The 12,544-nt window shown below is 40.2% G+C and overlaps 1 protein-coding gene across 1 annotated transcript in view; it reads right to left on the bottom strand.

Moving 5' to 3' along the window:
- VEPH1 (ventricular zone expressed PH domain containing 1) overlaps positions 1 to 12,544 on the bottom strand; it is a 915,267-nt gene that overhangs the window by 565,175 nt on the left and 337,548 nt on the right. The window contains exon 8 of the mRNA XM_073578996.1: positions 3,119 to 3,339. Within this exon, the coding sequence (XP_073435097.1) occupies positions 3,119 to 3,339 (221 nt within the window). The remainder of the gene's footprint in view (positions 1 to 3,118; positions 3,340 to 12,544) is intronic.

The following is a 12,544-nucleotide window of genomic DNA, read 5'->3' as shown; positions in this document are numbered from 1 at the left end:
TTATAGTGCCATTTATTCCATGGCACTTTACATGTGAGGAGGGGTATACATAATACATACAAGTACAGTAATCTTAAACAATACAAGTCACGACTGGTACAGGAGGAGAGAGGACCCTGCCCATGAGGGCTCAAAATCTACAACGGGATGGGTGAGGATACAGTAGGCGAGGGTAGAGCTGGTCGTGCAGCGGTTTGGTGGATCGTTGGTTACTGCAAGTTGTAGGCTTGTCGGAAGAGGTAGGTCTTCAAGTTCTTTTTGAAGGTTTCCATGGTAGGCGAGAGTCTGATATGTTGTGGTAGAGAGTTCCAGAGTAGAGGGGATGCGCGGGAGAAATCTTGTATGCTATTGTGGGAAGAGGTGATAAGAGGGGAGTACATCACCATTCACTACTGCCTCGAACATGAGACTACCATCATTTTATAGACAATCATCTTGGCTATCTCCATAGATAAATTTGACTTGCAACTATTTTGCATGTGATTAGTTATGCAGATTCTTGTCTTGTCACTGCATTATTACTGTTTTACTTCTGGTGGTGGAAAAATCTTTTTCTTCCTGTATGCTACAAATTGCAACCGTTCTTACATTCCCTAATAGCTCGGTGTGTTATTTGGCTGATTCCCAAGCAAAAGGTCACTGTTTTGAGTCAAGGATCAACCATGCAGATTTCCCAAGAAAGTGTGAGTGCCATGACAGGTGGAAAAATATGAAATAGCAGTCCATCCATCCAAAAGCCAAGAGGTTGACATCCACGTAAAATATCATAGTCAACAAGTCAGCTCATCACATAGTCCATCAGGTCTGGTGTGACAAACATGTCAATGGAGGTGGCTCGTATGCTTCGTAATAGTTGGATCACAGACATCCATGCAAACACCATGTCATGAACGTTACAAAAGTCTGGAATGGTGTTAGAAAAAAAGGTGAAGAAGCCTCTACTTCAATATTGTCCTAAGAAATATCGGCTTGAGTTTGTAAAAAAGTACAAAATATGGACAGTAGAAGACTGGAAACGGGTGATTTAGAGTGATGAGACAAAAATCAATAGACTAGGCTCTGATGGATACAAATGGGTCTGGAAGAAACAAGGTGAAAAGGGGCTAACGGATGGAGAAATTGTAGGTTTGGTGGAAGAAGCCAGATGATTTGGGGTTGCTTCACAGCCAGAGGCGTTAGTTACTCGACCAGGATTGATGGTGGTGTCAGTGATGAGCAATATATGAGTATCATACAAGACGAGTTACTTTGTTCCCTAAAGTACTATGGGTATGGAAAGGACGACATAGTGTTCCAACAGGACCACAATCCATATTATATGTCAAGATTGGCGAAAAAATTGTTCAATGACCATAAAGTCAAGGTGCTGAATTGGCCCTCCAGACCTCAACCCAATCGAACACTTGTGGGTAGAGTTGAAGAAAAAGCAGTATACATACCCAAGTGAGTAGACCAGTATGCACCAACTTTGGGAACATGTAGAAGAGACCTGGGATCAAATTTCAGTCTAGATGTGCTTGAATAAGATCAAGAGCATGCCCAGAAGAATTTGCAAAATACTAACAAAATAATTTAGATTTTTAGGAGCAAAAGAGTAACAATGCAGTGACATGACAAGAATCTGCATAACTAACAGTGTGCCAAATAGTTGCAAGTCAAATTTATATATGAGATAGCCAAGAAGATTGTCTATAAATTGATGATAGTCTCTTGTTCAAAGCAGTAGTGGATGGTGACATATGAAGCCTGAAAGTCAAAAGTTCAAAACAGTTACCTTTTTGCCTGTCAATGTAAAGTACAGCTAGCACCTGTAAGTCCTCTTTTACAACATACCAGAAAACTGTATGCATGTCCCCAATCCCACCTGCAAGGCACAAAAAACCCTTTTATTTTATGAACAGATGGCGCTGTCTAGTACGATGGGCATTGCTGATCTTGATCCAGCTCCTTCTCTCTTATTACGAACAATGTCCTCCTTCCCTGCTTCATGTGGATGATGTGCCCTACATCCTCTACAAACTGTCCTCCATCACGTTACTGCTCTACCTTACTTATGTCTGCCCTGCCAAGGGAAAAGCAAAGTACTGTAGTGCGCATTCGCTGGCTTTATTTACAGGTTATCGTCGCTCTTTGGCCTTTCCCCAAGTATGCATACCACAGTACTTTGCTCTGCCCTTGGAAAAGCAGATAGAAGTGCACCTGTGCAGGAGTGTGCGAGGACACACTGTATGGGTGATGTAACATGCATCATCCATATAAAGCAGAGAAGGAGGACGGTGATTGAAGTAGAAAGGAGAGTCCAGATCAAGGCCAGAGACGCCGATCAAACCAGACGCGCCATCTGTGAGTATAGTAAAAGCTCTTTACTGTGTCTTGCAGAGTGGGTTGGAGACATACAGACAGTATACTAGAAAGCTGTATATGGGGGCTTATAGATACTGGCCCTACTTTATATGGGGAAAACCTGGTGACAGGTTCCCTTTAAGTGTAAATATGAGGTTGACTCAACATGAACAGACTAATTTGTACATTAGATTGACCTCATATCTAATTAATAAAAGCAAACTATTGCTTTACATGTGCCAGGTAAGACTCATTAAATTTGAACAATTCGATTTGACTTTGGTGGTTAATAAATATTAGCACTTTGGGAATGTAATATTAGGAATCTACTCAGGATTAAATACAGTATTACCAGTAATATTGGGCTTTATTCTGAAGCATAATTAGTGGAATATCTAACAGTGGGGTTCTGCCTGCTAGAATCACTGGCCATAACATGAATGGGGGTGTCACGTTTCCATTTGGACTTGTCTGAAGTGGACAACTCCTGTCATTTTAACTTTGAAAGTTCCAGCAGTTAGATTACTTACAGTCAGATTTGGATACAACATAAATGGTTTTTGCTGAAATATCTCCTTTAAAAATGTTTGCAATAATGTGAACAAAAATCATTTATAATCTATATAAATAGTATGTTTTTAACATTCCGAAATAAATTACATCACCATAATACAACATTAGCATGAGTTTACGAGCATTTAATCTGCTGATCAATGACATTTCCCCTTGAATTATACCATTTCATGTAATATATGATAAAGAAATGAAATCTTACCTACAAGCTGGAAAACTTTCACGATTTAGGTATTCATTCAGAATCTTTGCCATTGCAGTCAGGCTGTTACTCATTCTGTACATGTTTCTGCCTTGAATTCCTAGAATATCATTAAATATGCTTGTAAGGTTCTTAATTTCCATCAGGAGTATGTGATGAAATGAATGCTCCATGTTATTCAATTGGTTTACCAAATATGTCAAACATGTTTTTGCCATTATCTGCAAATGAAAAACAATTTAAGCCACAAACACAAAATAACTTCCATCCTATTAGTAAATCTATAGTAATACTTTAATTTATTTCCTTTAAAGGGAATCTGTCATCCCTTTTTTCGACAATGAGCTGCTGGCACCGACATCAGGGGCTTATCTACAGCATTCTGAAAGAGAAGAAAAAGGAGTTATATTACTCTCACCCGGGGGGGTGGTCCGGTCTTGGTCCGATGGGTGTTGCGGTCCATCGCCTCCCATCTTCTAATGGTGACATCCTCTTCTTTGCTGCCTATTGTGGCACTGGCGCAGGCGCACTGCTCTGCCCTGTTGAGGGCAGAGCAGAGTCCTGCAGTGCGCAGGCGCAGAACCTCTCCCAGCACCTGTGCACTGCAGGACTCTGCTCTGCCGGAACCACGACAGGCAGCAAAGAAGAGGACGTCACCGTTAGAAGATGGGAGGCGCCGGACCCAATGGCGACACCCATCGGACTGGACTGAGTATAATCGAACTCTTTTTTTGTTTCTTTCAGGTTACATTGGGGGCTTATCTACAGCATTCTGTAATTCTGTAGATAAGCACCGGATGTCGGTGCTGGCAGCTCATAGTCGAAAAAAGGGATGATAGATTCCCTTTAACTTTTTTTTTAAGTTACATGAAATTAAAAAGACTGTCCAAGGCTTAGGTCATCAATAAGAAGTTTGTATGGGTACAACATCAAGCACACCGCACGATCAGCTGCTAACAGCTCCGGCAGAAGCTGGAACTAAGAAATATACAGGCAGAAAACAGTAGCTCTGTCCTGTACATGCTTAGTGGCAGCTGCCTTTCACTTAAAGGGGATCTGTCACCACATTTTAGCCCTATCAGCTGCTGACACCGCCATCAGGGGCTTATCTACAGCATTCTGTAATGCTGTAGATAAGCCCCTGATGAAACCTGAAAGATAAGAAAAAAGAGTTAGATTATACTCACCCCGGCGATCGGTCCAGTCCGATGGGTGTCGTCCGGCGCCTCCCATCTTCATACGATGATGTCCTCTTCCTTGCTTCTCCCTCGGCTCCTGTGAATGCGTACTTTACCTGCCCTGTTGAGGGCAGAGCAGAGTACTGCAGTGCGCAGGCGCCGGACCTCTCTGACCTTTCCCGGCACCTGCATACTGCAGTACTTCACTCTGCGCTCAATAGGCCTGCGCAGGAGTCGAGGGAGAAGCAAGGAGGAAGACATCATCGTATGAAGATGGGAGGTGCCGGACAGGACGGCGACACCCACCGCACCCGACTCCGCCCCCGGTGAGTATAATCTAACGTGTTTTTCTTATCTTTCAGGTTTCATCGGGGGCTTATCTACAGCATTACAGAATAATAATAATCTTTATTTTTATATAGCGCTAACATATTTCGCAGCGCTTTACAGTTTGCACACATTATCATCACTGTCCCCAATGTTGCTCACAATCTAAATTCCCTATCAGTATGTCTTTGGAATGTGGGAGGAAACTGGAGTACACCCATGCAAACACGGGGAGAACATACAAACTCCTTGCAAATGTTGTCCTTGGTGGGATTCGAACCCAGGACTCCAGCACTGCAAGGCTGCAGTGCTAACCACTGAGCCACCGTACAGAATGCTGTAGATAAGCCCCTGATGGCAGTGGCCACAGCTTATAGCGCTAAAATGGGGTGACAGATTCCCTTTAAATGGGAGATCAACCGGAGTATTTGGCACTAAACAAAAAGCAATGTAGAGGGCTGCCAAGTTCCTCCATACTTCTGCTGCTACTGGAACAGTTTCTAGGTGAAAGGTGTAGTGCTGGATGTTTGACCACCACCAAATTCATATTGATGAGCATTGAATGGACAACTATATTTCCAAATTTTTAAGATCACATTAATTAATCCTTCCATTTTAACATTTTACAGTGAGTTAATATAATAATACTATAGCACTATAATAATTAAATACTATGTACAAAAATACAGTCAAATATTGACAAATGTGTTATACCTCAGTCTAAGGCTGCATCCACACATCCGTTTAATTATCTACATCTGTGAGAATTGGCTCTTTTTGCTTCCATGTTTCAAGCACCACTCCAGCTTTTTTTTTTTATTTCAAAGCTGGAGTGGTGCCACTACTGTAATTTCCCTGCCCCTAGCATTATACTCAGTGACTGCTTCATTCAGCTGTTCTCCCAACTTCTGACTGACCATTTATCAGAGGTAATGGTTACAAGCTCTCAGTGTAAGTCTATGAGAGCCTCATACTGGCCTTGTTCTGGTTTTCATAAACTTACATTGAGTAGTAATTTCCAGCTCGCCCAGCAAACAATAGAGCAATTCAGCAGGAGTGGCAGAAGATGAGTGAACTGACACTGAGAACACATGAAGACATTGGTTGGTACAGTAAGTATAATACCAGGGGCAGGGAACTTAGATTAGTGACACCACTTCAGTGGTATAATTAAAAAAAAAACAAAAAGCTGGAGTGGTGCTTTAATGGTTGATTCTATCTACAAACACGGATCGGTATAGGACCTGCTTTGAATTTCACAGATCAAACACATGGATTTTTTAAATACATGTATAGTTTTGTGAAGCTCTATGGGTCTGTGGGCTGTCAGAGGAAAAGACGGACAGTACAGGAATGTGTGACACAAACGTTTGAATGTTGTCGAAAACTAATGATTGCTAAGTTACTTTGTCAGTGATAATTCATAAACTTGGTGAGTGCTTGAGGAAATAACGGAAGCACAGGATTAACCTCCAGCTCAAATATTTAGAAATACTATGGAAAGAACAGCTGTAATCTATAGGCAATAAGACAGAAGGAACAAATATTGCAGTAGAACTTTATGATATGCTCAGTTAAGTTTAGACGTCTTCCTTAGAGGTGAATAAATGGAGAATACATCATTAAACAGAAAAGTATCAGATCATCTAATAATAATGTATCACATACAGAAAAAAATAGAAAAGCCTACTAAGATCTACTTCTATAATCATAAGGTTTTGGAGCTTTTGTAAGTTGTGTTTGAGGAAAGAAAATAAGGCATTAGAGGTAACAGACAAGAAAATACAAGTTATTTTTCATGGCTCCGGAAACTACATGTGACTCTACACTGTGACATTAAGACTATGTGCAGATAAGTACAGAGAAGACAGGCTAGCAGAGCGCCAAGCTGACGGTCAGGGGGGATGTTTATTGAGAGAGGTCTGATGGTGCTTCTGCTGGATGCCTCAGGAGAGGAATAAACAATGAAATGCAGGATACTCCAGTCACATGGGAGCGCACAGGACACAGATGAAGAGATTAAAAGTTTCTTTGTTTATTTAAGCCCACAACGCGTTTCGACGGAACAACGCCGTCTTCATCAGGTGGCGGAGCTGTTACGTCGAAATGCCTTAAATAAACAAAGAAACTTTTAATCTCTTCATCTGTGTCCTGTGTGCTCCCATGTGACTGGACTATCCTGCATTTCATTAAGACCATGTGCACTTAGACCTACATTAGTCGATAAAGCTAATGCCTAGGATAGTGTCAATTTGGATGGTGGGATACCAGACTGTCAATATACAGTATGTCAAGCTGAAATGTTTAGTATGTTAACATTTCTTTTACTTTAAGGGGTTGTGCAGATTGAATTTACTTTGGGGCTAAGAACTAATAGACAGGTAGTCGCTAACTACCTGCCTGTTCTGCCCAGCGCTCATCTCTGCCAACACAGAGCAGTCACAGACTACTGCTGTCAATGCAATGGATTCTTTTCCACTCTGCTTTGTTGACTGGGTGTGACAGCTAATGTCATGCTAATTGACCGTGAGATCCCTGTTGCCTAACTGGGAGAAACTGGTTTTCAATCAGCATGACATCGGAAGTCACACCCTATGGACAGAGCAGTCAAGAAGAGCTGCTCTGTTGACTTGGAGCTGCTGAATCATCAGCAGAAGCGTTCAGTGACTGTTCTGAGCTAGAGCTAGAACAAGCAGGTAGTTGTAAACTAGTTAGCAATTACCTGCCTGTCAGTTTTTTGGTTCATTGTGAAAAAATGTAGCTCTGGACCCTTTAAAGTAACTGTCATTTTAATTTGTAAATCACTAATATGCCTGAAAATAAAAACCTTTGAAATATATCTTATGGGAGAAATTTGCTTCTCATTTCACCAGGAAAAGCTGCCATACAGCTCCATCAAAAGAAAAATAAAAAAGTTATAGCTCTCAGAATAAAGCGATGCAAAAATAATTATTTTATCTATAAAATAGTTTTTATGTAAAAGCACCAAAACATAAAAAACTACCGTACATAAATGAGGTATCGCTGTAATCATACTGACCCGAAGAATAAAGCTGTCTTACCAATTTTACCACACGTGGAACGGTATAAAAAAATAAAACAAAATGCAAATCCTGAATTGCTGGTTTTTGTTCATTCTGTCTGCCAAAAAACAGAATAGAAAGTGATCAAAAATTGTCATGTGCACGAAAATGGTACCAATAGAAACGTCAACTCGTCCTGCAAAAAACAAGCTCTCACATGACTCTGTGGGCCAAAATCTGAAAAAAATTATAGCTCTCAAAATATGGTGATGCAAAAACTAGTTTTCACAATAAAAAGCGTCTTAGTGTGTGACAGCAGCCAAACATAAAAACCCTATATAAATCTGGTATCGCTGTATTTGCACCGACCCGAAGAATAAAGTGGCCTAATCACTTATGCCGCATGAGGAATGGTGTAAAAAAATAAATAAAACCATTTCTTCACTTACTGTTTATTTTTTTCATTCTGCCTCTCAAAGATCGCAGTAAGGCTTGGCGCACATTTATCCTGCGCTCTGCTCTGAGCGCTTACACAGGTTTCCTTGTAAATCTCTGAAATACATGATTCAGACAGAACCCCTTGTGGAAAACTCCCTATAATGAGGCAGATGGAGTCACTGTGGACGCCATAGGACCTGTGATCCGGTGGTGTTCGTCTTTTTAGGATTGCAGTTTTGTGCACTTCTGAAAAGGACACCGCTGAACAGAGGCCAGACTGAGTCCAGAGTAAATCTGCTGCCTTATTACAGTGAATGGATCCCTCGGGGGGTTTCATCTTTCACGTCACTAGGAGATTTATATGGAAACCCCAAAGTAAGTGCTCAGCGTAGAACACCAGATAAATGTGATCGCAAACATTATGTAAAATGTTCCCAATAAAAGATTCAACTCAATCCACAAAAAAACAAGCCCTCACTCAGTTCCGTTATTTGATAATGGAAATATTGGGGGCTTCCATGTTAGTGATAGCACAATGGCTCTGGAAAAGCAAAATGGCTCCTTGCTCCCCAAAAGAAATTCAGCAAACTCTCCTCTCCCCTTCCCTTCTGAGCCCCAGTGTGCCTAAACAACATTTAGCGGCCGAATGTTTGGCATTTCTGTAGTTTGAGAGCCCACCTAATTTACAGGTGCATGTCTCCAGAAGCACGGGCTGGGGATAACGTACTGGTGACTGCAAAGTACTGGTCCCTACAGCGTACTAGTCACTACAAAGGCAGTTTGCAATTTTCACATCAACATCCACTGCTGCTTGTTTCTGGAAAACACCCATGGAGTCAAAATCATCACTACATCTGTAGATAAATTCCCAAAGGGTTATAATTTCCAAAATGGGGTCACTTGAGGGGGATTCTGCTTTTCTAGCACTAAGGGGCTCTTACATGGAATCCGCAAACTAGTCTAGGAAAATCTGTGCTCCAGGAATGAACTAGCGCTCCATCCCTTCCGAGTGATTCCATATGGCAAAATAGTACTGTACAGCCACATATGGTGTATTTCTGCATTCAGCAGAAATTGTGGGACACATTTTGGTGCCATTTTTACCCATTTCCCAGCGTGAAAATGTAAAACTTGGGGCTAACACACAATCTTGGTGGTAAAACTGTTGATTAATTTTTCTTCACTGCCCAATGGTATAAAAGTTTGTGACACACATGTGGTGTCAATATCATCACTGCACCCCTAGATGAATTCATAACGACGTTTAATTGGTAAAATGGGGTTACTTATGGGGGGGGGATCTGCTGCTCTGGCACCTCAGGGGCTCTGCCAATGTAACATGGCACCCTCATACAAGTGCAGCAAAATCTGCACTGTAATATAGAGCTACATCCTTTCTAATTTTTGCACTGTGCCTCAAAAATAGTTTTTGACCACATATAGGGTATCAGTGAACTAAGGAGAAATTGCACAACAAACTTTGAGGTCCATTTTCTCTTTTTGCCCTTGTAAAAATACAAAACTTGTGGCTGAAAGAGATTTTTGTGGGAAAAAATTATTTTTTTTATTTTCACAGTTTAACGTTATAAACTTCTGTGAAGCACCTGGGGGTTCAAGGTGCTCAACATACATCTAGGTAAGGTCCCAAAAGGTTTTTTTCATTTTGTCTTTTGTAAGTTTTGTATGCTTTTTGGCCATGTGAACATGCATTTATATGCTGTATGTGTACCAACTCAAACCAAGCTCAATTTTTGTGCTTTTTCTTTGCATTTTTGCATTCTGTGCAAGCTGGGGTGTGGCCTCCCTCTCCTGAGCTGGAAATTGCATTTAAAGGCATCCCCTGACTGGTGTCCGGTGGTTGGGACCCGGTCCTTGTCTGCCCTTATTCACACAAACGTCAACTTTGACACATGATGAGGTTATTAATACTAGACAGTGTAGGACTGCCCCTACCACAGAGTCACCTTGTCGATGGTGGGACGGCTTTTATGCTATGTTTGATCAAATACAGTATTACTAAGAACTCTGTATGATTTAAATGCACTTTTGTTTTTTACTTACTTAATTATAGCAGGGTTTTTTTCATTTTGTCTTTTGTAGGATTTGTATGCTTTTTGGCCATGTGAACATGCATTTATATGCTGCATGTGTACCAACTCAAACCAAGCTCAATTTTTGTGCTTTTTCAAGGTCCCAAAGGGATCTAGTTTCCAAAATGCTGTCATTTGTGTTTAGGCACATCAGGGGCTCTTCAAATGTGACATGGTGTCTGCTAATTATTCCATCAAATTTTGCATTCGAAAAATCAAATGGCACCCCTTCCATTCCAAGCCCTGCTGTGCGCCCAAACAGTAGTAGTCCCCCACATATGGGGTGTCGGTGTACTGAATAGAAATTGCACAAAAAATTATATGGTGCAATTTCTCCTGCTACCCTTAAGAAAATGCAAAATATGGAGCTAAAAAAGATTTATTTGGGAAAATTGTGTTAGTTTTCTTAAATTTCCACAACTCTACATTATAAACTTTTGTGAACACCTGTGGGTTCAAGGTGCTCAATACACATCTAGATAGGTTTCATAAGGGGTCTAGTTTCCAAAATGGTGTCACTTGTGGTGGGGTTTCCACTGCTTAGGCACAACAGGGACTCTCCAAACACGACATGGCAACAGTTAATTATTCCAGTATATTTAAAAAAATTCAAATGGCGCTCCTCCCTTCCAAGCCCTGTCGTGCACCCAAACAATAGATTTTTCCCCACATATTGGGTATTGGTATGCTCAGGAGAAATTGCACAACAAAATGTATTTTCCATTTTCTCCTGTTACCCCTACGAAAGTAAATAAAATAATAAATTGAGTCTAAAGGCAATTTTTTGTGAAAGAAAAGTAAGTTTATCTTTTCCTTCAACATTTCAAAATTCCTATGAAGCACCTGAAGGGTTAATAAACTTCTTGAATGTGGTTTTGAGTACCTTGAGGTGTTCAGTTTTTACAGTGGTGTCATTTTTGGGTATTTTCTGTCATATAGGCCTCTCAAAGTCACTTCAAATGTGAGGTGGTCCCTAAAAAAAATGGTTTTGCAAATTTTGTTGTAAAAATGAGAAATCGCTGGTCAACTTTTAACCCTTAAACCCTTATAACTTCCTAACAAAAAAAATATGTTTCCAAAATTGTGCTGATGTAAAGTAGACATGTGGGAAATGTTATTTAACTATTTTGTGTGATATGAAGCTATGATTTAAGGGCATAAAAATTAAAAGTTTGGTGAAAATTTTTAAAATTTTGCAATTTTCAAATTTCCATTTTTTTTCACAAATAAACACAAGACATAGCAAATAAATTTTACCGCTATCATAAAGTACAATATGTCAAGAGAAAGCAGTCTCAGAATCACCAGGATCTGTTGAAGCATTCCAGAGTTATGACCTCATAAAATGATAGTGTTCAGAATTGTAAAATTGGCCTGTGTTCAGGAAGGTGAAAACAGGCTTCCGGGTGAACGGGTTAAACTGGAGAGTCTGGCCATCATGCAAGGTTAGACGTGGCTTATAGGGTATAAAATGCAATGACCATAATGTATTGCAGTGGGTGACTCTATTCAATGTTATTCTACCTTGGACAGTTCATACATCTACTCTAGTTAATATTGCTGAGCTGAGGATAGTGGAAGAAACTGTAATAACCCGTATGATCTAAGTATGTGCTTACTAATATGGTTGCCTTTTTTTCCTATTCTTATAACATGGCATGGATAACATATGGCATGTGGAAACATATGCAGCTCCTATGGTTATCCTATTTGGCTACATATTAATTTATCAATGGATAGTGAGAACCTGATTAAGATAGAAAAACAGGAGACATCATGAGTCATGGACATTGGGTGAGAAAAAAGTCATAACCAGGCACCATAGCCTTATGTACTGGTTGAGACTAGGGAGAATAGCCTATTAACTGCAACTTTTGCTATGAGGTCCCGCTCCTCTATGAGTACTTTTTTAAATCAAACTATGCACAATCATGGCCAAAAATTTACAGATGGACAAAAATTTTGTTTTTCACAAAATTTGCTGCTTCAGTGTTTTTCGATCATTTAGTCATATGTTTTTATGATTACTGGAGTACAATTATATGCATATCATAAGTTTAAAAAAATTAATTGACAAATGCATCAAGTTTAAGCAAAGACTCAATATTTACAGTGTAGACCCTTACTATTCAATACTCCTGTAATTCTCACTGGCAGCTGGATATCCACTTCTGGGCCAAATGCTGACTGATGACAGCCCATTCTTGTCTAATTATTGCTTGGATTTTATCAGAAATCCTATTTTTGTTTGTCCATCCACTGTTTGAAGATTGACCCAAGGTTCTTTACGAGATTGAGATCTGGTGTGTTTCCTGCATATGGACCCACAATTTCATAGTTTTGTTCACCAAGCTGCTTAGCTATCACTTT

This window comes from Dendrobates tinctorius, unplaced genomic scaffold, assembly GCF_039654945.1.
Source record: "Dendrobates tinctorius isolate UK_male_01 unplaced genomic scaffold, ASM3965494v1 ptg000060l, whole genome shotgun sequence".
NCBI lineage: Eukaryota > Metazoa > Chordata > Amphibia > Anura > Dendrobatidae > Dendrobates > Dendrobates tinctorius.
Note: the sequence above shows the minus strand (reverse complement) of the source record. Positions and strands in the feature narration are given on the sequence as shown.